The sequence below is a fragment of the Caloenas nicobarica genome, chromosome 12 (assembly GCF_036013445.1).
Source record: "Caloenas nicobarica isolate bCalNic1 chromosome 12, bCalNic1.hap1, whole genome shotgun sequence".
NCBI lineage: Eukaryota > Metazoa > Chordata > Aves > Columbiformes > Columbidae > Caloenas > Caloenas nicobarica.
In genome coordinates, this window is record NC_088256.1 from 14341911 (window position 1) to 14368129 (window position 26219).

A 26219-nucleotide genomic window follows, 5' to 3' on the forward strand; every position below is an offset into this window, starting at 1 on the left:
AAACATATTCCTCAATTGAAATTAACTTAGCCTGAAATAGAAAATCTGTGACAGCACTTTTTTTTTTTTAAATTGAGCTACCTATTTATGAAGAACAAACTAATGCAAACAGATTTATTACTAAAATAATTAAATGATTTGCAACTAGTTTGGAGAAGAGCTCAACTGTGTATGGTTTTAGAATGTTCTCAAAACACAGAACTGGTGCTGAAGCAAACAAATACACAAACTCAGAAATTTCAAAAAACCCCGACAGTGGAAATTTTTCCTTTTTGACATTTATCCAGAAAAGTCTGTCTCAGCACAGTGACATTTGTCCAAACTGATTTGTGTGCTATGCCACACTTGTAGAAATTACACAATACATGCCATAAACACTAAAAAGATAAACACTGATATTTCTTAAGTCATGGATATACCTGTTGTAAAAATGTAATGAAATCAGGAGCAATGTTACACAATATCCTGAAAGTCACAGCGTAAACCTGAGATTTTGGCAGTTTTATCAAAACGTCCTAAATTACTCTGTATGTATCACTAGTCCTCATGTCTTACTCTGTATATTTGTTTGTCCCAAATAAAGAAAAGTAGACAGCTTTTTGTCCAACAATACATTAAACCAAAAGTGATTAGGTATATCAAATTAAATATCATAAATAAGAAGTATTTACAGTATTTTCTAGTTATTAGACAACAAAATAACCAATTAAATTGTGCAAACTTAAAACACCAACATCAAAAATGTGAAGTATTACTTAAATCTTCACATACTGATTTTACAAAAAACTATTAAAATATTTTAAAATTTCCATTTTATCTATTTTAAACAAAGAAATTTCAAAAATGTTTAAGACTATTAAGAGTTATCAATTACACAGGCACTTCACATGTAAACAATCTACAGTACAACTGAAAAAATATTTGGCACCAACCTAGAAGACTGGAAAAAAACTCGATAAAATGTGTCCTTTTCCCATTGTATATTGTTTTGTGTAATCACCATACACTAAATACTGGCAATGTTAGAAGTGTGTAAGTTACAATCAGGAGTGCAAAAAATAAAGAATGCAAATATTAAGCTTTCTGAGAGAGTGAAAGTAGATTACCAGTGATCAGTCGCTCGCATTTTTACCATCATACCATAGTTACATTTTTGTCTTACCTTTAAATCAAATGATTGACTTGAAAGATTAAAGTGAAGGGGGCATGCTTTGTACTTGTAAAATACTTCAAACAACATTTTCAATGTAGGAAAATAAATCCAGCATTTAACTGTAACACTGAGATGTTCAATGGCAGCTTTTAACTGAAGTTAACTGGAAAGAGAATCTGATGCTACCACCATCTATTTGTGCTCCCCAATAAAAAAGAAAAAAGGAATAATTATGTTCTTTTAACTGTCAGCTGACTCCAAGGTTTTCACATACAACTCCAAAGTAAGGCTCTCTACAGTACTTGGAGAGATACTAGTTTTTGATGGCTTGGATGTTCCCATGTAGGAAGCTGAACTGCCTCAGAGTGATGCAAATCAGCAGATCGAATCCTAAGTTGTCCGGCTTCCAAGAAGTCACGTCACATGGAGGAAAGCTGAGATACTTTCAACGCTGGCAATTCAAGCAGTGCTTGAACTGTGAGGCCAACCTTCACCAGGCCCCGTTCTTCCAAAATGTGATGAGGCAAGCAAAGTCTCTCCTGCAAAACAAAGAGGTACATGTATTAAGCTTCATTCGTTTTTCTTCAAAGTGGGTAACAAACACATTCTCTCTGAAGTCACACATACATCACTACAAGGCACTTGGGTAGAAAATGCCTTTGGCCTTAAATTTCACATGTGGTTCTCTACAGGAACAGAATGGTCAGAAACTAACTACATCTAAGATCTGCATAAAGTGTTAAACTATGATGACATCAGAAGATACATAAAAGACTTCTAATTTTATAAAGCCAAAGACTTTGTTTCTTTTCATAAGCAGAACAAGAAAAACATGCTGACAGGCACTGTTGGCTCAGTGGCTTGCTCCCCCCTTCCCTTGTTTTGTAGGATTATTACCAGTTTTTCTTGTGGGAAAACTTGGAAGTGCTGATAGACTGGGTCCTCAGTAACAAGCCATTCCCCAAGAAAGTCACCTTTCAGTTTCAAAATTCAGCACAAGACAGACAATTTTCCCAACTGCTACCTAGTGTTACATCTAATTCAGGCTTTGCATCTCTAACATCTGACATAAGTCAGAAGCTGTGGCAGAGCAGTAACCAGGTTTCTAAATCCATTAACTAGTTTTCTTGTTCCACTAAAGAGACTTGAGGGAGTTTTTTTGTCTCTTGTAATATGCAGGAAATGATCTGATCTTTAGTTTTCTTCCCCTCATTCAGGGAAGTAAGAGGATGAACTTGGGTAGAAGCACAAATAACAGGCTACAACTCCAGCCATGCTAAAAAAAAAAGAGACAGCTAATCAATTAGAATACATAGTTCTGTAATTGCACGATTTTTTCCTAGGTAGACACTGAAATTCGTGCCAAAGTGGGTTGCTAAACTCAAGACTTTCAAATATTACAACATCATCCTCTCTCATGTATTCTTTTGTTTAGATAATTTATTTTACAAGGAAGTCAGTATTATGCTTAGTGTAAATAACTGACTACAAACCCATAAAATAGCTCCCTCAAGTTCAGGCCACATGCTAGAAATAGGACTTCTTTTTATATCTTCATCTTCCCTGGTCAGTGTTATAATCACTATTGTTCCTTGAATTAAGTTCCCAAAAACCCAACTTCAGTATTTGCTGACATTTTCTATGGTTATTAATAATTAGTTAATAAAGCAGCTAGTATACCTGTGGAACGCCCAATTTTTTACAAGCATCAAGGAAGTTTTCAACATTTCTTCGGCACTTTGCCATACTGAGTTTAGGCTGTAAAGACAGAATGTTAGATCTTCACCATACATTCGTGAAGGATTGTATATTTCTGATGCAAACTCAGTAACAGTTGCTAGAACACACAACAAATTCTATGAAGACTCAGTATATGAAAACATCTCAAATTAAATCTCTGAGCCTTGTTTGATGCTTCCTGCAGAAAACTTGAAGTGAATAATGTAGCCAATTAATATGGTAAACATGATTCATGATGTTTTAGTATTAAACTTCGAATGCTTATTTTCACGGAAGATGCAACAGAAGTGAGATAAATGACTTACCACTGCTGGTGATGGTACATGAATGCTGGCAACAGAACGTGGCCTTATGTGATTGGCTAAATGGCAAAGAACTACTCCATCCATCAATGCTGCTCCAATGTCGTCTGGCAAAATGACTTTTAACCTCGATTCAAGATTCTATTAAAAAGTCCATAAGTAAGTTACTTTCAACATTAACTAATTTTTAATTTTAAATCCAGTGTATTTTAAAGCATTCAGTTTTAAAAGGGACATTTTGATACTAAAGTGAAGTAAATGGAGTCAGCTCACACTCTACTGAATACAAATATCCTTTTCTCTTCATCATTACCCTTACATTCCCTTTGCTTGTTTTTAATGACACAACTATATATACATTGAGAAAGACATTCAGCCAACAACTAACATGATACTTATCTCTCAAAGCCATGTAATGAACTCACTAATCATTAAAAGGAAAGCACAGAATTTAAGGACAAATCTTAGGCTGAACATCTCTAACTGTTACTCTGCAGAATTCGCGGGTTGAAATCATACACAATTTAACAACGAGAAGGAGGGAAAAAGAGGGGAACACAACCACTTTGGGCACGGCTATTTAACTTATGCAAGTGGCTGAGGAAAGAGTAGCCAAGAAGTGCCCACACTTGGGTTGCACAACACAGAAGGGAAGCAGGGAATGTTTTTTCCCACCCCTGCAACAACTGTTACTGCTCAGGAAGTGAACCAGACAAGACAGCCTTCAAGGAAGTCACACCCCACATTAGCACTGCCCTGGAGAGCAAAGCTACTGCAATTTACAGTTAACTTTAACTGTTAAATATCTTGACAACAGAACTATACAGAAAACAGGTTACTGGAAGTCTGAAAGTTAGATCCCATTCAGTATTGTAGAACTTGCGGCAACTTTCTATTAATAGACTCAAAAAAGCATTTGGCTATTCAGGAGACTATGACCATCTTTCTTCAAATCTCAAGACAAGGAGCAGCAAACACAGCCAACAGCAGACTTATTGTCTCCCTAGAAAACTTGAAACCTTAAAAAAAAAATGGGGTTTTTTAAGCTGGAAAATAAGTGAAATGAAAAAAAAAAATCCCTTTAGTTCCTGGTTGGTATTTTGATTATAACAAAACCAGTGCCAGTGTAGCCTGTTAATATTAAATTCCTTGGGAAGAAAGATCACTACAGGATGTCCTCATACAACTGTAATGATTTGCAGGCCTTTATTATAAAGATTTAAATTGTGACAGAGAACAAACTAAATGCACTGCACTCATACAGTAAATAATGGTACATACATTGCGCAGTTGTCTTATTTGTTCCCTTTCTTCCCTTAAATGCTCCATTTTCCTCCTCATTGTAAATCCAGGATCCACTGCACCATAGTCCTGGCGAGATGCACGGCTGAAAGCTATAAAACATTACTGAAGTTAGTTTTCAGAATTCAGATTAAAAATCTGCAGTGACTAAAAATCTACCACCAAGGATAAGAAAGGGAAAAAAGCTGCACAACTTTTCAGAACAAATACATCTAAGTATTCGTATGTAAAACATGCTGTCTATGAAATTTATCTTTCGGATAAAATACACAGATCATCCTACTTATGTGAAAATGGGTAACTAGAAAACATGGAGACAGAATTTACTTCAATATTCAAATATCTGTTTGAGATACAGACTCCATATGCACTTTTCCAAGCACATCTTGCAATCTAGCTTTAAAAGTATTGTTAGTGTATGAAGTCTTCATGGAGGCTAAAAAAAGGGACAGAACTCCCTGATAAATTACAATGAAAGACTTAATATATGTGCGCGTGTGTATATATATATGTTAGGTGTGCATATGCAGAAACAGTTATTGCTTATTAAAGAACTAGTTAAAAAATATGAAACATCTAATCTAAAAGTCCATAGTTCTTTAAAAGGGGGGGGTCTGTTACATAATTCCATTCACTTTGCTATTCTTTGTGGTCAAAAATAATTCAAATGACCATTCTATTATTTTATACAACACTGGCAAATAAAACTTTTCTATAGCAATACCACTGTATCTTTAAGTATTTCAACCCATGCTTTTGAGAGGGGGGAAAAAATAATAATGAAAAAAAAAAAATCAGTGCTTAACTTTAGAACTTTCTTTATTGTTTCTAATAGTCTGGATTTTAGCATGAGATCTAAATCGAGAATAACCAAAGTTTTATAGATACTCTTGAAAACACTGCTCTGATTTTATACATTATCAGAGTATGCAGTTTGTGTATGAAAAATCCAATTGCATGTTACCAACAGTATCCACGGAAGCATCTTTTGGCTTGTAACTAAGAAACTGTCCTGGTTTTGTTAAAAACAAGTTTCTCTTTTAGTGAATTTCCCTGTCAGCTAAAGTCTTCTTACTAACTGCAGTTTTCCTGAAAGTTAGGTACATGTTTTGGTAGACATAGCAATGGAATGCAAGGTCATTGATAATGATGCATCCCGCGAGATGTGCAAGCAGGAGGTGAACTGAAAAATTGACCAACGTCATACTTCATATAAAAGTGGGCGATCACGAGGATCTTGTCCCTTTTTTTCCTTATGGCCGACATTGGGAGAGGACCTTGCGAGTTGTTCCTGCGCACTGAGGCCCAGTGACAGACTGAATCCAGCTCCAGTTGGCTGCAGAGTCCAGTCCAGGACTTCGGGTGCTGGCCCTACACCTGCCGGAGCAGTTGCCGGGACTTTCAAGATTGGTTTTGTATATTTTGTATTATTTTCTCTATTTCTGTTAGTAGCATTAGTAAAACATTTTTAATTTTTCCAACTCTCTTCTCTCTGTCCTTCTTTCCCTCCCAATTGCCTGTCCTTAGTGGGAAGGGAGGAGCTAAAGGGGGAAGAGGGGGGAGAGAGGGTTAACAATACATCTGCCACGGTTTTATTGTCACCCTGCAATCAAACCACGACAGAAACAAAATACCATTCACTTTCCTAGAACTGAGTGAAAGGGGTGCTGCTATTTCGCAGATGTGAGCTGGCTCCTAGGAAGCCGACTGCTGAGAAAAGATGAGCTGCAAAATCCTAACGAGCCTGCTGCCTCCTATCAAATCTGCACCTTCTGGCAGCCAGGCGTGTAGATAACTCAGAAGCCTCTAAATGGTCACAGCCAGGCATGTCCTGGTCCACGTGACTAACCTGGCACAGAAGGGTCACAACTGCTTACAAATCTCAAGCAACTTGAGAGCCCTGAAGAAGCCACTTGCACGACCTCAGCCAGACACACTCTGCCGCTGCAGGCTCACAGGCTACTAATAGTATTGACAGTCAAGCTCTGCCAGCATAAACCCTAAATGAAATTAAACTGGAGAGTTGAGATCTTTCTTTTTCAATGAATTTGCACGAAGACTGTTCCCTTAAAACCAGAGAAGAGTGGTATTAACTGGAAAAGGGCTTTTCCAAACTGTTTTACACTGTTGACAGCCAGTATTCACATAGACACCTACAAACAAAACACTGCAACTGCAAAAAAAAAAATTATATTATTTCTACCTAGATTTCAGAGGACAAAGTCTGTTTTAGACAATAGAACTTTCTTATGATGGTATAGCAGAGTCTTGGTCAGCATGCAACAAAGCACTAAGCCATAAAACTCCTGGCAAAACTCTGCTCAAAGCATCCTTTCATAGGACAAATTATAATTTTTATCTTCTCTGGAAACCCTGCTGTCTCAGCCATCAGGTCTCAAGAACATTTCTATGCTGTTTCCCTGTTCTTTGATAGTGACTAAATATGCTCAAAACAAATCAGTGGGGAAAAAAAAATAATTAAAAAAAAAAAATCACTGTTCACCTTGGGGAACTTTCAATTATTGATTTGCCAAAGCAGCTATGTCCTTCCCAGTACTATACTTGTGATAAGTACACTGAGTGGATTGCTGTACTCTGGCATCTCTTCATATTCACTTCAATTCATACATCTGCTATCCTTACCATCTATTCCAAACTGGGAAATAAACATCTGTTCTGTCATGCTATGTTAGAGAACAGCATCTTACCTGACCTTGGTTTGAGACCAAATGGACCATGAGTGTTACTATCTGTCCTTTCATAATCCTGTTAAAAGAGAGGAAAGTCAATTTCCTTCCATTCATTAAAAGAAATAACTTTTGTTCCCATCAAGATAGATTTTTAAATTATTCTTGCCTAAGAAAAGTAAGTCCTTCTGCTGTACTGTAACAGACACTTTTGAAGAGGACAGTACAAAATAAATTGAGTTAAAGTAACCTCACTACATGCAAATAAAATCATCTTACTGAGGAAGAAAAGCAGCACCAGATTAAATAAATCTAATCTAAGCCAGTTCAGACTACCGCAAACCATTCTGTGAACAGAGTTCTAAGCCAGCTCCCAATACTTAGCATCAAAGTGTTTCTTAAGAAATGTTTACTTCCAGTTATAAAGATCAGGTTTTTCTCATTTTACCATCTAAAAAGAGATGCACTCAGTAATTTGGCATGTACACGAGACATCCTTATTTCACCTCACTTCATTCTATTTGGGAGATGTTCTCATTCTGCTCCCTCAAGTTCCTTATTGACATGAGGTAGAAATGTTAAAAACCTCTGGTGTGCTTTATTCAGAGCTCAGTAGTGTGGTGCAGCCACAGTGAGACTACGTGGTCATTCCTTAAAAAGGAAAACAACCAGTGACTGAAGCTGCCAGGCTGCTCCACAAAGGTGACAGCCAGAACTGTAAAGGATGAAACTAAGAAGTGTCAGCATCTTTGGGTTACCTGTGATATATAAAATACTAAACCACAAGTTTTACTTAAAATGCTCTGGATGGCTAGTGCATAGGGGACACCTACAAAATACGGCAAATTTGATTTTTGTTTTATTAGCTATTTTCATTAGGAAAGATAATGGAGACAAAGTTTCTATCTATTTTTGAATTTTCATTATGATGAAATATTTCTAATTGCAGTTTCAAAGGAAACTAACAGCTTTATCTGCATGGAAAACCTGGTGACAAGCAATGTACACAAAGAAATGTTTGTTGAATGAAAATCAAAACCACAAACTTGTACCTCAGACGACACAGGAGACTGTGGGGAGACATTAGTATTATCACTGTCTTGCTAAAAAGAAATCAAAGAGATGAAATTATAAAAATGAAAATTATGATTTAACAAGAAACATGAAATTATGAAATACACAATACATGAGACATACAACATTTGTCAAGTGTGCAACAAATTGGCAGAAACTAAATTTAAAAGTATGTAAGTCTAGGAAACACTGTTCACTGTTATGTTGAACATTACTTTTACATTACCTCTGCTTGATAGGTGAATTAACTTTCCTATTACCAAAGCAAGTAAATATCCTACTTTTCCTTAGCACACAATCTCAATGACTTTTTTCAAATAAAGGAGTATAGCACGTGTTTCTCCTGTGGTTTTGGAACATAAAGTCTGTGTGCGTGTACTCTAGCTTTCTGTTCTGTGGCTTATACGTGCTCATAAAAGACCAATGACAAAAGTTTTTTCTTAAATATTTTACACAATTACTGCTTCTCACCTCATCATTTTCATTTCCACTTGAACTCTTTCTGGAAGACTTGTACTGCAAAACACACACAATTATTACTTTCAAAAGGAAGTATGGCTTTCATTTGAACTAAACAGCTTGATATCACTCAGATGTTACTTATTACTGGTGAAGCTGCTGAGGAAAAAAACATGTTACAGAATCAAAGGAGCAAAACCAGAAAATGAACATCTAGTTCCTAGGCTAGTCAAGATCTTCATTATGTTGATGAGTGAATAAGAGCATTTTAAAACAAAATACATTTATAATGTGAACTCTGACTGCATACAACAGTTGATCCAAGCAAAAAGATCTTAACTGCTACTCTGAAGCATTATTTGTCAAAAAAAAAATGTAACCTGTGAAAGTTACTTTCACAATATGTTTTGTTACGTAACTTAAAGATTGCTTACACTTTGAGAGATTAACATGACATTGTAAAAAGTTAATTTAACAACCGAAACAAAACAATATTTCCTTTACAACTTCAAAGCCTGATCATATCCTCTATCTATTTAAGAACAGCACTTTTTCCACAGGTCTGTCTGATGCACTGTGCGCTGCCTTCATCATTGCCCCACTTCCCGATTATCCTGGAAATGAAGGAGGAATTGATGGAAGAGATTTAGAAAAGCAGTTATTTAAGAAAATAAATGTATTTCATTTTCTGCAGAGCAAGTGTACAAAAAAAATAGATAACACATGCAGTTAGAATTAAAAAAAAAAATCCATCACTACAAAACTCTAAGGTGCATTGTGCATAAATGTGGCCAACCTGGCCATCTTTATGATATAACACGTAATGCAGGCTAACTTCAGAGCCTAACTTGGGTACTGGAAGGATGGCTTTCCTTCAAAGATCTGACTTTCAGGCGTACATAGGAGTTGAAGAATATCTTAAAAAGGAAGTAAAACCTGACTCAGAACTATGCTCTTTAATATTAATAAAAATACAAACATAACTTACAGAAAGTTGCATTTATTAGTTACGCATCGAAGATGCTTGTCGTCTTCAAAGTTATAACTGAGCACAGTTGGACTGTAAAATGGAACAGCTTTAGAGAGCTGAATTTCCAAGATCTTCTGAACACTGACAACGGTGACCTGCCTCTCTCTTGACAACCAGAGTGTAGCACAAACACTGCCTCTGTTAGCTGTCCTGCTGCCGTTCTTTTCTGTGCAAATTAAACATGGCTTCTGAAGAGTGACTGAAAAAAGCATCAGTTGTTGGTTTGTGGGATACTTTTGTTGTTTGGATTTTTTAGTGCTTCATTGTTGTTTTGAGGGGTTTTGTGGATTTTTTTTTTTAAAACTATGCACAGAGTACAGGTAGTTCTGGGGTCACAGACATATATCCATGCCTGCATATTTATCTTCTTGGGTTTAGTTCCTGTGTGTTTGCAGTACAAATGAATATATTACTTGGATGGCTGATAAAACAAAGCCCAATTTTCTGTGCCCTGCAGACCTCTGCTGCTTCCCATCTGCTTTGCAATGAGCAGACACTGACATCTGGTGACCAATGGTACACACTACAGCAGCAAAGTAATCCAGAGAAAATTTCTTTTCTAAAATGCAAACTTACATAGTGAGAACCAAAATGCATATATCATTTTTATAATCATACTGCACAAAAAAAGGTTACATATATTTTCCTTGCACAAAAAAAAAATTCCCTCGAAATGGATGGGGAAGAACCAATGACTGAAGGTTATTTTCTAGCTTCACCAGAAGACAACTGCAAATCACTTCCTTCTATTTAAAGGATAAACAAAGTCGTCTTTTTATTGTTGTTGTTTTGGGGGATTTTGGTTTTTTTTTTTTTCGGTCCTGATTTTCCTGCACTCTCACATTACCCTAAATACATACACATATATTATTTAACTCAAAAGAGCCAAATAAAAAAAATGACAGGCTACATGCAAAATTAAAAGCATGACAACCTTTGAGGTTTTCTCACTTTTAGTTATATAGTTTCTCCTACTCTCATTAAAAAAGTGTCACCCTCCCACAGTTCCCTCCATTACCTTGAAATACTCTTTTCTAATTTGTTTACTTCTCCTTCTTTCTTCATTCTGCCAAATCACTGGCTGTGTTTCTGGCCAATGCTGCTCATCCATTGAATCCTTCTGGTTTTCCAGTGGCTGTAGGGTTCAGAAATATTTTTAATGTAAAAGGTAACTATACCTTGTATTTATTACGAGTTATTATGAACTACAATTATGAATTGTTTACCTCTCTCATAATCTAGCTTTATGACATGAAAGTGTTATCAGCCTTAAAAGTGATTCTGGTAGAAATCACTTATTTCCTTTTAGACCCTAAAATATATTTAGCAGAAGAATCTACAAAATAATTCTCAAGAAAATAACACCCTCTTCTGCATTTAGCCTAATATTTGCAGGTATGTTAGGAAGCCACCAGTTAGAAGTGTAGTTACCCACCAGCATATCTAATTTCTCAGTCTAAATACTCATTTTACAGCAAAAGAATGGCTACAACAAGACAATTCAAGTACTTGTCAGCTGTTCCTATCTAAAAGATTATACACACTGACTAGCTGTAAAAGAAATCTCTCAAAGCATTGTATTACACAACATATTCAGAAAAGACAGCTAAAGAAGATTTGTTCTTAAAATAACAACGAATATGTATGTCTATGTCTATTTTTTTAAAAATGAAAGCAGACAATCTGAAGGGACCATTTCATAAGGCTAAAACTACATTTCCAACTATTTCTTCATATTAGAATACTGGCCATTTAAAGTAATTGTAAATACCTGATGGATTAAAATATAAAATAATAAAAGAGTACTCTCTACAATTTCACTACAATTATATCATATCATGCAAGCTTCCCCAGCGAGGTATGGGGAATGGAAGACCTACATAATTCAAATCATTTCGATTTTTTTTTAAAGACCATTATGTGAAGCAATAAAATTTATATGCAAAGAAATACTAAACCCAAGTAAGTATAACTTATGTCTCATTAGTTTTAATATCTTAAAGCTAGTACCGTATGCTCTTAGAAGCCCTCCATTACAAACAAGTCAAATTATATTGAAGCGTAGTGTTCTTCAAAGGTTTTATTTTTCCACCGCAATTACAAACATACAATAACTATGTGTGTAAGCAACCATATGAATATATAAAAGTTTTCTGCCAGAAATACAAAACCAAAAAGCAAAACCAAACAAAAATCACTCAAATATGAAGCCACCACATTTACATTTGGATATTTACCTGCCAGCTGCATGGGGACACTGGGGAATTCACTTCATCTGTTGAGACACTAAAAACAAAGATGAGAAGCATTATGAAATTTACTACTTTGTGTTCTATAACACCAAGTTACTTTAAAATATCAAAAAAGTGAACACTATTAAAAAGCAGCTTCTCTGCAGCACTACAGTATTTTTTGGCTATCTGTATAAGGATGTCACAACATGGCTAAAAAGTATGACCATTAGACTAAAATCTTAAGTCATGTTTCACTCCCCTTTACCATATGCTGACAATAGGTCTTTCACGCTACAGTGCTTTATTCAGATAAAGCTTTTCCTTAGGCATGTTGATCTTTAGAGATTACTAATGCACCTTCATTGTTTTGTTTCTCAAAGCAACCAACAAAACATTTTGTTCAAAGCTAATAAAACATCTATTTTTAAACTTCGGAAGAGTCACATGCTTCATGTACTGTTAGTTCTATACTGTAAAGTAGAAGCTCTTACTAATAGGGAAGGTAAAAACATTGTAAATGGGACAGTGAAACTCCAAGATCTCAAAAAATACAGACTGAGATTATTGAAAGTTCTCAGGAAAATAAAAATGTTTATATTTTATGTCACTTCAAATTTTTCTTTCCAAATATTTCTGGGAAATTCACGTCTATCATCTTACCAGCAGCCATTTCATTCACATTGACAGCTGGCTTAGAAGCTGTGCAGTATACCAAAAGGCAAACAGCTGGGGATTGAATGCAAAAAGGACATAACACCATGACCAATCATAATAAATCCTAAAGGGAAAGCAACTATGCACTTCTGCTACTCGGTATTCCTTTTTCTTCCTTTTTGTTTGCCTCAAACCAAGAATGCTACTTTTTAAAGCTGTTAGGCATAGAAAATTTGTCTGAATCATGTCCTATAGCTTGATAAGCCATACAGTTGAGAACTGCAGGAACTGCAGTTTTGCTGGTGATGCATATCTATCTATTAACTATGACATGTTCTACAAGTAAATTCTTCAGGGATATGAGAGTCTTTCTACTCATTTTGAATGTTCTTATGCAGTGTGTGATTTGGGTTCCTATATATCAGTGCAATAAAACTGCAAAAAGCCTGCAATGAGTACCTTATCTTATGCGTACACCTCAAGCTTAAGTGGGTGGGGAGGTGGTATGGGGGATTTGAGGGTGTTTATTTGTTTGCTTTTTGTTTGTTTTGTCTTGGGTTTAGGTCTGTTTCTGTTTCATTAACAAAACTAGCTCTCTAAAACCACAGATACCAATGAGAGGGAAGAGAGTAGAAATGAGATGTATCTCATGGAAATACCTACACTGTGTCCCTGTGCGTTCCAGAGGTGCACCTGAACTGCAGGCAACCTCAGAGAGCTGTCACCACCCCCAGTGCTCTCCAGCCACACCAAGAGCAGTTATGGCAGTTTTGTCTCCCAGATTCACAGCCAAGCTGATTAAAAGAATTGATCTAGGAATTCCTTAAAGGAGGGAGGGCTGAAAACTTGCTAAGTTCTCTCTCACCCATGTAAGTCAGAAATGGGAAGCTGTGATTTCCCAATTTCCTAAACAAAAGGCTTTTTTTTTAAAAAAAAAAAATTAAAGAAAGACCATTCTAGTACAGCTCCTGCAGACAAGAGATTCAGGCTGAACTCCCAGCAACACTTTTCCAACAGCTCTTAAGAGCACCGAAGGATGGCCAGGGAGGAAACTTCAGATGCCCAAGCACAGCTGCAGTGCCATTTTATGTAACACAGGATGTAACACTTATGCACGAGACTGTTACATATGGGAGACATGACCTTCTGGACTGGAACAGGATGCCTAAAACATCACTGAATGCCTGTCTTTAGGCACCTGAATTGCTGCCATAATCAGACCCACAAATTAGCTTCTGGTTGACATCAACCCTCCTACAGGCTCAAAAGAACAGAGGGGTATTTTTTTTTATTCTGAAAGAAAGAAGCTCAAGAACAGATTATTTGTGTAGTTTCTATGTCATCTTAAAAACGTTATGACAGAAGATGGCAGTAGTGAGACAAAATAAATATCAAAATTAAATTAATAAAATATTGAAAGCTGTGATTCATTTATCAATACCATTTTTCAGATTCCACTGGCTGCTTTGGTCTGCTCCTTGTGTTTACTGAAACTGAATGGTTAAGAAGCCTAGAAAGAAAAACAAACATATTTATTCAAGAGCTTTTAGTTAAACCTTTATCTTAGAATATTTTACTTTCACTGTGTAACATTTCCTGTAAATAAAAAGTTTTGAACATTAAGGTGACACTTTCCATTAAATTAGAATATGTATGTGTATACACATATGAAATCCAAGCCCAATCCTGCTTCCATTTCAATCAACAATGTTGTTTCCAGCTCTTGAAATATTTGAAGTTCTGAATTTTAAGTAAAACTTTATGATAATTCAAAGCAAAATGAAGTCTCCTCTTACTTTTCTCCCTGAACACATACTATTTCAACTGATCTCACACCTGTGTACAGTTACACTGCTCTCAACACAAAAGGCCCCATTGTTCACTAAAATAAGAAGACAGAAGAAGGGCAGCCTAAAGCAGACAAGAAACAATACACAGATTGAGCACAAGTCGTCAGTCAGTAGGAGCAGGTAAGAAACACTGCAAGTGCAATGGAAACATGGGGAAAATGGAGAGGTGGAAAATGGAGAGACACAGGCTAAGAACTAAATAAAAAGTCTAATGCAGAAATGAACCAAACAAAATTCCATTTTTCTAAATGGTAAACTGTCAAAAAAGCCTAAACTTCGAGCTTCAGAAACTTTTTTTCATCTAGAACAAACAGATACCACACGTGCAGACACAGGAAGATGACATGAGCTATTCTGGATGTTTAAAGCTTTAAAAATAACAAAAACATCAGTGAAACTTAAATGTTTTCAAGTAAGCGTCATGTTGAACAGTAACTATAAAGATTAATTCTGAATTCTTGGAGGTAGTAATATTATACTTCAACACTGACTTCATATGCAGAACTGTGATTAAAGTATATTTTTGCTGAATTATATATAGACCTAGAATGTAGTAAGAATCAAAGAATTAGAAGACCAGCTATTCAATGGAAGAAAGTAAATCAGTAGGCACCTTGTCACAATTCATTATCATTACATAAGGCAGTACAACCATTAACTTTAAATGGCTGATATCTGCTTTTTTCTCTGATTATTGTGATAACTTTGAGCTCAGTAATCTCATTCACAGTTTAAATCTCTCATTGGATGAACCTCAATTTGATGGGATTATGAGAATTTAAACCTGTCAACCAACATAGTCTGCAGCACCTGCTGCCTCTATTTTGTCTTTAGAAACTTTGAGGGTGCATTCCAGAATTAAATTATACTATAGCCTGAAAAAAGTGTTACCAAAAAATATTCAGAGCATAGATTAAACCATAATATAAATAGGTTATTTTAAAGTAATTTTTTAGAGGGAATTACCATTTAAATTAGCCTTACATCTTCAACTGAAAGAAATGACAAATTCAGAGCAAATTTGTAGCAAGATGTGACCATTACAATAGAACAAGTTTAAAAAAAAAATAGAAATTTGAGTCACCTAACAGTGTGATGCAACACTTGCACCAAAAGTGACAGACACTATTAGTGTGAATTGAACGATTGTATCTGACACAGGACATTTCTTTTTTATATGTAAGGCAAAACTATTCAAGCTAATTCAGACATATACACATGCACTTTTCAGCTACCCTGTTTCTATAAAACATGTATATAACTGATGTTTGAGTTTATAATAAATTAAGTTTATTATAAACAAAGTATATTTTTATACTTTGTAACAGAAAGCCACAGACAATCATTTTTGATACTTCCTGTTTAAAACCTGAAGACTATTGATGGGGAAGTAAAAGCAAGTTCAGTATCTGTCAGGTTCGCAGTTACTAGTGCAGTCAGAGAAACGAGAATTTCCTGTGGAATAAGGAACTTGAAAGTTTTTAGTTAAAGAAAATGGTGAATAAAATTAATCTGAATTTACTAAATTGAAGACTAAGGAATTCATGACAAAATTTGTTCAGCTGGAAAAAGGAGGGAAAAAAAACCCCAAACACACCACTGTAATCATGTTAGGAACTTTCTTCGGGAAATACAATGCAAAACTGAGTATGCAAAATGAAAGTACAAGGAGCTCATATGCTCATATACAAAGTCATGCTCTCTTAAGCATCGTGTTAATGGTGCAAAGATTCCCACAACCGTTTCCATTCATACTACAACTCATTAAATCCAAAACTTTTTTTTATTAGACAGATCAATTATCAGGCCAATAACTTACTGATGGTCATATTTAATCACTAAATAAGAACTTGCATAAGACACTTGTGTTAGTACTGCAATTAATTACATACTTATGATTCCTACTAATCCCACAAGTTCTGTTGTTACAGAGGTAGCATACAAGCTATTACTTTGAAAGGGTTCTAAAACTCATAGAAACTTTAAAATGTTAATTACTTAATGGCACATACACAATGACACATTTATATATATTAAATTCAAGAAACACTGTGACTCATTTTTCTAGTTTTGTGTCATGCAAGCATAACATCTACTCCAAACCGCTGACTAGATGGGTGAGAAAGGTTATGGCAAGATGAATTATGATATTTGAAAATATTTTCTGAAGTTGGAAAATTTAAAGAGTGGGATCTCTTCTTAGTCACTGGGACACAAATTAAGTGAATGTAGGTAATGTTATTTTAAGGTTAGCTGTCTTCAAGTTTATAGATCCTAGGTAGTGCTTGCTTGTTTAAAGTGTCTATAAAGACACTAGAAAACTTTTACAATAAGACCAAAAAAAAAAAAAGGATTTTAAACTCATTCAGAAGCAGTCTACTGTCTTCACATACGGCTCTGCTTTGTGATCCTAAGCTGTGCTCTAAGGGATTTTGACAGTTTATAAGAAGTCACTGCTGTCAGGTAAAAACGCATACTTAACTTTGATGCAAACTGAAGTAGGCTCATTTGATACTAATGAAGAATATTTAATCTAAGGGATCCTTCTTTCTTTTGAAACAGACCAGGAGGATCCAGAGTAACTTACAGAGTTCCAGCTGATAAAATAACAAAGTCTGAAATAACTTGATCCATCATCTAAATGTCTGAGCTTATCTACACAGCCCATTCCAGATTTCTTGTTACCTGTAAGGTTTGTGTATCTGCAAATGATTCCCTCATGGCTGTCAAACGCAAAAGAAATTGTCACTGGTCATGCTAATTTGAAAATAATCACATCAAAACCAAAGTCTCAAAAAACAAACAAGAGAAAGCACGCCCAAGGGACAAGAAATTGTGCTTCTAGGTTTGGACTGATTTAAATGTTCTTTGGAGAGCTGCCTAATTAAACATTTTCCTTAAACAGTATTTCTTCTTAAATAACAATAAAAACATTGCAATCTATTTTTGATAACAAAATATCTTAGGCTAACGTAGCCAATCTCTTTATTCTGTTTTTGTTCAAGAAATGGACAAAACAGTTTGTTTTGTCCACATTTTAACTTTGAAAATCTGAAGCTCTACAAACACTTTATACCTTGATGCACGTCCTGCCGCCCTTGTCCTCTGGAAGAGTTTTTCACTGAATGAAGTTCTATAGCTTAATGGCCTTCGTCTGTGTTCATATTTCATGTACACCAAAGCCAAAGACGGAAGTAGAAAGCAGGACAGGTTGAAGGGAGAGGACAGTGAAGTCATTAGCATAGCAAGCAAAAAGAAAAGAGACTGCATAATATTAAAAAAGCCACACTGAACAAACAGAAATATGATTAGTAAGAACATATTTTGCAATGCTTACTTTTCTGAGGATTCTGTTTACTCAGACTGAACCTATTTTGCACAAATAAACAGAGAAATATCTTCGCTAAACTCTAAAATATTATTCTTCTTGCTGTTTATGGCAAGAAGTCATAAATGCACAAAATAATGGATTCAAAAGCAGGGCTAAGCTTTATATCAGAGCTGATAGTGCCCCCACGTGATTAAAGATACAAAAGCAAGCTTTAAAATGTAAGAGCTAGCAACTAAAAAGACTGCATATATCTGAACAATTCAAGAGCGAAGCAGAGCCATTAGCAAGATCACTGTGTTAAGACACAACAACAGATGATGAGTCAAATTTAAGCTGCGGTACTTCAGAAGAGGAATGGCTTGGTATTTCAAATAATTAGATTACCGGGAAATATTAAAACTAATCAAGTAAGACTGACATGCAATATAATTAGCCATCATATAAAAACCTAATATAAGAAAACCACACTTTTCTCCTATTAATGTATTCATAGAGAATCATTTAGCATTCTTAGTCTTTTTTGCAATACTTTTGGTAATAGGAGTGTATTAGCATTAAGACTTCTTCCTTATTTTTCCCTTCCCAACGGGACAAAGCAATTCTTAAATACACACTGCATGGAGTTATAAGTAAAACCTATTTTATCTTTCCCCACACACACACACACACTACTGCTCTTATATTTAATTAATACAAAATACTGGTGAATTTTTCAAGCTCTGAAATTCATAGTATCAGGATATCAATTTCTCTAAGGGCTCCATGTGTATTTCAACTATCTTAAAAGAAAAACATCAGTGCAGAATCTCTTGTTACACAAATTCATAAGAAACGAAAGTAATATTTAAGGTGGTATGAGGTTAAATCCATTACTGTGGGATAATGAATGACTAACGAACTATTTTAATTAACTATAACTTTTACCTTTCAGGAAAGAGCTTACTATGGAAGTATCTCTCTGATTATTTGCCTGCTTGGTAAAGGAACCAGAGACAACATGGTTCCTACCCAAGTCTGTCCACATTCTGTGCAACTCCAGGTATTCCTTCCTGATCTTCCTTTTACAGAATTGTTAACTTGTTCTGTTACATTCCTTTAATCTGCTGCTTGTTCTATGGCACCTTTTCAAGAAATGTTGTGATGCTCCACATGAATTGGAGAAAGTCAGGCAGCTCATCAGGATGAACTTCCACTGTTTAAGTTATTTAATTTTGCGTGTATTTATAATACGTGCTCCGTCATTTGACAGAAAAATGTTTGAATACACTTCTCCTTCAGCCCATAGGAAATGTGTATCTCACATCAGACTGAATGGAGGAAGGATCACCTAAATTACCTCGTATTTGAATAAAAATAACGAGCCACAAACTGTATGGAGGTCCCATAATTCATACAAACTAATACGAAGTCATTTTAATGTGTTACAAATAATCTACTTGTGTGAGCGTTAGCCATGCCTACTTAAGTATACCTGCCTTGGAAAAAAAAAAGTTAACATACATCAAACCAGGAAATCAAGAGACTTTCACACTCATCTTTCTCTCCATAGGAGGCATATCGATGCTTCTCTAGACAGCAATTTTATGAAAAGAAACATGGGACAGGTATTTTGAAAGAGTCTGTCACTTTAACTGTTGAACATCTGGACAAAACTGTTCTCAAAATAAGGTGTAAAGAGCTTTTGGGTATAAGGCAGGTTAAAGAATAAACTAATTGTAACACAAGTTTTCTTAACTAATACTGTAGTACCTGTGCTTTTGTTCTTGCTGCAGTAACTGAGCTGCTATTTTTCTCAAGTCAGTCACTTCTTTGAGATCATCATCATCTTCAGCCAGCAGCTGTTCTTTCTGAGGTCTGAAAAATTAAACATTAGTTACTTGCCGGACTTCAATAAAGCAAGAAACAGAAAGGGCTACATTATTGGGCAATAACTAAGAAGTGCTTCCTATAAGCTTATTTTCTGTCCAAGAAGGAACACTATGTGTTCAATATGAGAATTCTTTCTTCCACATGCAAGGAGCTTAAAACAAAACAAACCCTCAGCCCCCACTGTCAGCAAAACCTTCCCCAAAAAGATCAATAAGATTTACCTTTTTTCATCTGCCCAGTCCTCATTCTGTTCTATTTTTTGGGATTTCTCAGGATGCTTTCCCCGTTCCTTACACAGAATGAAAAATAAACTTAGTCCTGAATTCAAAAAAACCCAAGCCTGCTGAACAGTTTTTCTTTTGTCAAGCTATACTACACCTTGATAAAAGACAGCAATGTTCCAATCTGCACATCTCCTTGCTCAGGAACAGCTCCCTCTTCTGCATTTGGATCGATGTAATCATACACCTCCTGGTCTAGTGAGGATTGATAAAGAATGGAAAATATGATATTAAACAGTTCTCTCAACCAATTGTTATTCCCGAGAGCACGAAGTACTTGTAAAAATGTCAGATAAAGATAAAACAAGGAAATCATGTCTCCTTGAGCTAGAAAATCTTTTTTCTTCCCTTCTGGCCTTGTCCATTTGTGATTATTACACTGTGTTCTGAAATGATGAAAATACAATGCCAACATACGATCATATAATTTTGTACAATTTTCTTACTAGATTTACCTAAGAAAAAGTATTCCTGTTACCTAAAATGACGGATGCACAACAGATATTACCTTTCTGTGGATCGAGTTTACTTCCCATCACATGATTGTCATTCCTTAGTGTCTGTTCCCTTGTTGATTCTGACACCTGGGAGTGAAGGCTGATTGTATCATCATCAGATGGCTGCAAAGACAGTCACATTCAATACAGAATTTACCTATAAATTACATTATTGTATGATTTGCTAAGAACTCACAAATCACAGAGCAACTGACCCTATCATGAGGGACGGCTCCCCAGGACAGAAGATAACATCAAGTCAGGTGGGCCTTTTTTTTGCTGGTTTTTTTTGGGCAGGGGGTTGGGTCAGGAAAGGGGGTTTAAAAGAATCATAGTTTAGGGAGTGACAGACAACAATTCAGTATGCAATATAATACTGAAACACAGTATTTTGTTCAAAGAGGTCCAGTCCAGCCCCCAGCAGTGGACTAAGAAAGCTGTACTTAGGTCCTTTCCTATCTAAAGCCCAGAACTACTTTGACCTTTGTTAGACCACTGGAAAAAAAAAATCCACAGCTTTACAGCTAATAATTTGGAATTTTCTTAAAAAAAAATCACAACTAGTAATACTCCTTGTTCTATGGATATCCCACTAGCAATCACTCCACATTTGCAATAATTCTCTAAGTTTCAAAAATCTTTTGTTCAACACTATTCAGCTTTGACGTCACTGTTATTAACTACAACTCCTTAATCTAGACTTCTACAAATACACAGATAGCTTGTGGAGATTTTTGTTCATGGCTTTAAACCTAGCAGATCATCCAGAAGTTTACTAAAATTTGAACAACAATGAGGATTACTAACATATACAACAATCAAGTTTAGTCCAAATAAACTTTCATTTTCTTAAGTACATTTGTTTCATTAATATCAAAAGAAAACTTTGAATCATTTTTGCTCTTTGTGTAGAAAATGGTTATGCACTTCACACATTGAAAGATCCAAACAATTTCTTAGATCAGAATTCAGTTTTAAAATGTATGAAATTTGCACTAAAATGAATCTTAACCAGAAAACTCAAATCAATAAGTAAATAATTTGTGCCTGATACTGGCAGTCTAATGGTTTACACTTAACTGTACAGATATTCAAAGAAAATTCAATGCAACATAGTTAAGTATTTCTGAAATGATACAAAATACAAAAGAAGAAAATTCTTTAAAAATCCCAGATATTACACAAATTCAACAGTGAAAAATACTCACTTCTGTTGTGGATAACCTTTTATCCCCATTATCGCTTCCGATGCCAGAGTCTGGTCCATGATTTTTATTGGGATAAAAGTCTTCAATGCTACATTAAGAAAAATGACACACAAAGAACACACAGAAATGAAAGACACAGTAGTTGCCCTTTTCTAATAGGAAATAAACATCCTTATAAAAATATGTTCTCTATACACATCTACAGTTGCCGATATAGAATTTTTGCACAATGCCCCATGCACAGAGAACAAATTCTTAATCTCCTACAAAAGTTGTTCAAGAAAAAAAAATTCACAAAGTAGAAACAATCAATTACAGTACTCTCTGTATCTATGCAATTTTTGAATTGTTCTATTTCATTCAAAAATATTGTCTTCAGGAAAGCAGGCTTCCTCTGAAGACCCATATTTCCTTGAATTCTATTGGGAGACATGGTTTACTACTAGTAGGAAATATATATTCCCTAATGGACTGTGTTCTAATGGTTTAACTCTGCCTGAATATCTATGAAATATTTCCTCCAAATGTATGCCTTCTGAAGACATAAAACTGGCAGCAACAGCAGGATGCGTTTTCCAGCTGGGTACTGGCGCTTGATTTACACCAGGAGATTATCTGGAAAGTTTAATTAAACAAAGTTCTCACCACTAGAAATATGATGCACAGTGGTGATACCCACGACCTCGTTCCTTTGCAATACATTTTAGTTGTAGGCCCTAAGTTCAGCGGAAGCTTTAGGGAGCAGCTGTGGCCCATAGTTTTAAGGAGCATTTAGGCACAATCTCCAGACCCTGTGGACTAATTCCCTGTGGCACAGTTGCCCAACACCAAGACCACAGACTGAATGTGATGCTTCAGATGGTTCCGTGTAAGCTTTATTCATAACTTTCATCTTTCCTTCAGCCTTGAGCACAGAAAGGCACAAGTTGCACATAAAGTTTCAAGAGACTAGACAAAAAAGAGTATTCTTCCATATGGTTTCTAGTTGGCTTGCCACTGTCGACAGAAAATACAAAAGCTTTCCCATTTAATTACTCGAGAGGTACTCAGCACAGAAGTTCAACAAAATATTCTGCACTTTTTGACCTCAAGTAATCTAAATTTAAAAATCCATTGTATTTCACTGATGTTTAAGTTAGTTTCCCTTGATATATACGCAGGAGGCAGACTTTCCATTCAACAGACTAACTGTATATTCAGGACATATATGGGAACTTCTTGTTTATTGTTTTGACACATCTGTCTGGGAAATAAATAGCTGAGTTTTCCAATAAATAAATTTAAAATGCGTCTTTGTTCTGATTCCCAAATCTTTAGCAAGTACAATGATAATTTTTCATAGCAACTCAGAGGAGCCAATTTACCTTCCAGTAACACTACCTTAGGAAATAAATACTATGACTCCCAAAGTATTGAAATTACAGGTGTTATCTGTAATACACAGATCACTTCATAGTAAATGCTAAGGTAAAATAAAACAAAAACAACAGTATTCACCTGTCTGTGAGTGGCTGGGAGGGGATTCGTTTACCTAATGACGGAAGATCCAAAGAATCTGGTTTTTTATCCATCCTGAGGCATGCCTGAATGCTGAGGAATTTAAATATATGTACTTTACCCTTTAAACATATCTGTTGGGAAACAAATGAACAACAACAAAAAAAATCTTAATTACATAGCATGTCTCTTGAAAATGCACTCCAACAAATACTTTCTACACTGAGTTTGTATTCACAACTTCCTACTAGGAGAAATACAGCTTAAAAAAATGAAAACCTGATCACTATAACTTAGAATAGCTTCCTCTTTCTTAAGATCCTAATGCAAATTACAGAACTAGAATGCTTTAATACTAACCTGTGCTGGTGGTATCTGCATTGGATTGTTATCCAAAACTATAACTTGTAAGTGACGTAACTTTCTGTAACAAGTTGGAATTTCCGTAATTTTATTACAAGAAAAATCCAGCTTTACCAAGGGAAGGTCTCCTAATTCTGTATTGGGGGAAACAAACAAATAAAAACAATCAGGTATCTTCTTCACACTTCACCTAATTTACCTACATCAAAGAAATGAAGACTAGTAGCTTACCATCTGGTAACATATGGAGATTATTTCTTCTTATATTTAATTCTCTAAGCGACTGCAATTTTCCTATCTGCTGGGGAAGAACCTGAAGTTCATTGCAGCTAATATCCTAAGAAAAATATAATGAATAAATTAACCGAACATCTTAAATGAAATTAAACTGCTATCAAAACTAACAAAGCATACTACAAAAAAAAAATCCTGTCTCTTGTTTTTTCCACAAAGGGAAGAAGTACCATAACAGATCTCGCTGTTACTTCAGTATTTACTGATTCATGCTGCAGAAACTCAATTAAAAAGTTAAACCAATGAACGACAAAAAGCCCATTTTGAGATTAAAACTGTAAACTAGGAATTAGAATTCCCGGTGTAGTTCCCACATCAGTTAAAAAATTATTGTGCTACTGCTAGCGAATAATTTGCATTCTGCTCCTTTTATAAAAATTTTCTTCCTTAAAAAAAATTACAAAAAAATCAAGAGTAGGCTCACCAGCTTTTTGGATACAAGCACTAGAAGGTGACACAGCTGCACCAAGTGAACATAGACTACAGCTACTTCTGCCACAAATTTAACATTTATTTATGAAGTCCAAACTGAGTCAACAATGATATCAGACTCTAATCTTTTTTATTTCTGACTCAATAAAAATGACTTCAAAGACTAGTTTTCTGAACTAGATAACAATGATAGATACCTATCTATCTGATGAAAAACTGGAAGGTGATTTTAAGGGCAAGCTGAGGCTTTAATCAGACAAATCCAGGCTCCTCCTCCCCTCCACACTTCCAGAGCTCCAGCTTTGGCACCGACCAGCGACTTTTGGCAACCACGATGTCTGCACAGAGCTGGACATCTCAAACTACAGGCTGCTTGGGATCTACTGTTGGGTATCTGTTGCAAATTCTTCTCTATCGACATCAAATTTAAGATGTGATTCCCTTCCTAAAAGTGTCTTTCTGACATGTGGCTTATTTGTTAACTTTTTTTTTTAAGGTATATATATTAGTTCGGTTCATAACATGTATAACACAGGTACTGGACTGAAGCTCGTTAGTATGTCCTTGATCTTTGTCATCAGGCATGCATTCTAGGTTTGACAATTGTGAAAAATAAGCCAAAACCTGCAATTCTGAAAAACATCTACCTCCTGGGACCAATAGCAGTGATCCCACCCTGAAATCCTATGACACAGAAATGAGCATAAAGAATTTCTCACTAAAGAGTACAGGACACTAGAAAAGCCTCACAAACATTCAGAACATCTCATATTACTTGTAAATTAAAAAAGAATGTTGATTTATAGCTCAGAAATTAGGTCATGGTAAAAGAAATCTCCAGGGCATACACAGCTACTCTGGAAACAGGGTAAGGATTGCTTGCTATGACCAAAGAAATCATACATATCAAAAAAAAAAAAAAAGCAGACCTAGTCCAAGTGCCAGGTCAGTGAATAATTGTGCATAGTTCTCCAAAACACATAAGCTTAACACAGAGTAATGATCAGAAAAGGCCAGAATATTAAGAAATACGGAGAAAGTAATGGATGACAAAACTTTAGCATGCCATAGGATCAAATAATGTTGCACAGACACGTAAACTCTGAATATCGCACATCATTCCATTCACCTCAACCAAAAAGGAATAGCAGTAATGGGGCGGGGGGGAAACCCAAACAAATAAACACCACAAGCACAGAAAAAGACAACAATGATTGAATGACATAACTTTTATAGGAGTATACAGTAAATAGCAATGAACTCTTCAGCTGGAAAGAAGATTCCTGATAACATATACTAAAAATAATTAGAATTATGATTACTCTAAGGAAGGTAAGCAGAAAAATTCACCATTTTAACTACATCCAAGTGAGGGACTCAAAATAATCTGAAGAACAACTTTAAGAGTAACTTTATTTATGAATCCCATAAGCTTTGGTTAACCCAACATACTGATTGGTGTTTAACCTCATTTTTGAAGTTCTACAATATATTACACCTGTAATTTGAGATCAAACCCTAAGAAAAAGCAGAAACTGAATTTACATTTTGTAGTTCAATATTTTTTAAAAATTTAATTTGTATTTTTCTTATACTGTAAATAGTTCAAGTTTGCTTAGTAAAATGATTCAAAATTATACTTACCAATTCCATTAGATCTCTCAACTTTCCAATTTCTTCTGGAATGGAGACCAGCTTATTATTACTGACAACCAGAACTTTAAGTGGAAGCTCAAACAGGTATTTTGGCAACGTTGATAAAAGATTGCGACTTGAAAGAAAGAAAAATGAACAAGCAAGGCTAGATCATAATCATCTTTTTAAGCCTGACAGGGAGTCCGAGATGCACATTGTACAACTTTTTCCTATTCCAGAAGATATTTTCCACCTATTATAATTTCATCTGAATTTAAGCTACGATCTCCATCCTGAATTTCTTACCAGATAAAGCCTCTCAGATAT

The 26219-nt window shown here is 35.3% G+C and overlaps 1 protein-coding gene across 1 annotated transcript in view; it reads right to left on the reverse strand.

Annotated features, from left to right (window-relative positions):
- Positions 1-861: 861 nt before the first annotated feature.
- LRCH2 (leucine rich repeats and calponin homology domain containing 2) overlaps positions 862-26219 on the reverse strand; it is a 43054-nt gene continuing 17696 nt past the window's right edge. Inside the window, exons 3-21 of the mRNA XM_065643374.1 lie at positions 25902-26028; positions 23763-23868; positions 23529-23665; positions 23169-23302; positions 21672-21759; positions 20475-20586; positions 20064-20161; positions 19907-19974; positions 19566-19670; positions 14077-14145; positions 11985-12033; positions 10766-10882; positions 8730-8774; positions 8237-8287; positions 7206-7263; positions 4477-4589; positions 3199-3336; positions 2834-2911; positions 862-1692 (exon numbers count right to left, since the gene is read on the reverse strand). Coding sequence (XP_065499446.1) covers positions 1573-1692; positions 2834-2911; positions 3199-3336; positions 4477-4589; positions 7206-7263; positions 8237-8287; positions 8730-8774; positions 10766-10882; positions 11985-12033; positions 14077-14145; positions 19566-19670; positions 19907-19974; positions 20064-20161; positions 20475-20586; positions 21672-21759; positions 23169-23302; positions 23529-23665; positions 23763-23868; positions 25902-26028 — 1813 coding nt within the window. The 3' untranslated portion in view covers positions 862-1572. The remainder of the gene's footprint in view (positions 1693-2833; positions 2912-3198; positions 3337-4476; positions 4590-7205; positions 7264-8236; positions 8288-8729; positions 8775-10765; positions 10883-11984; positions 12034-14076; positions 14146-19565; positions 19671-19906; positions 19975-20063; positions 20162-20474; positions 20587-21671; positions 21760-23168; positions 23303-23528; positions 23666-23762; positions 23869-25901; positions 26029-26219) is intronic.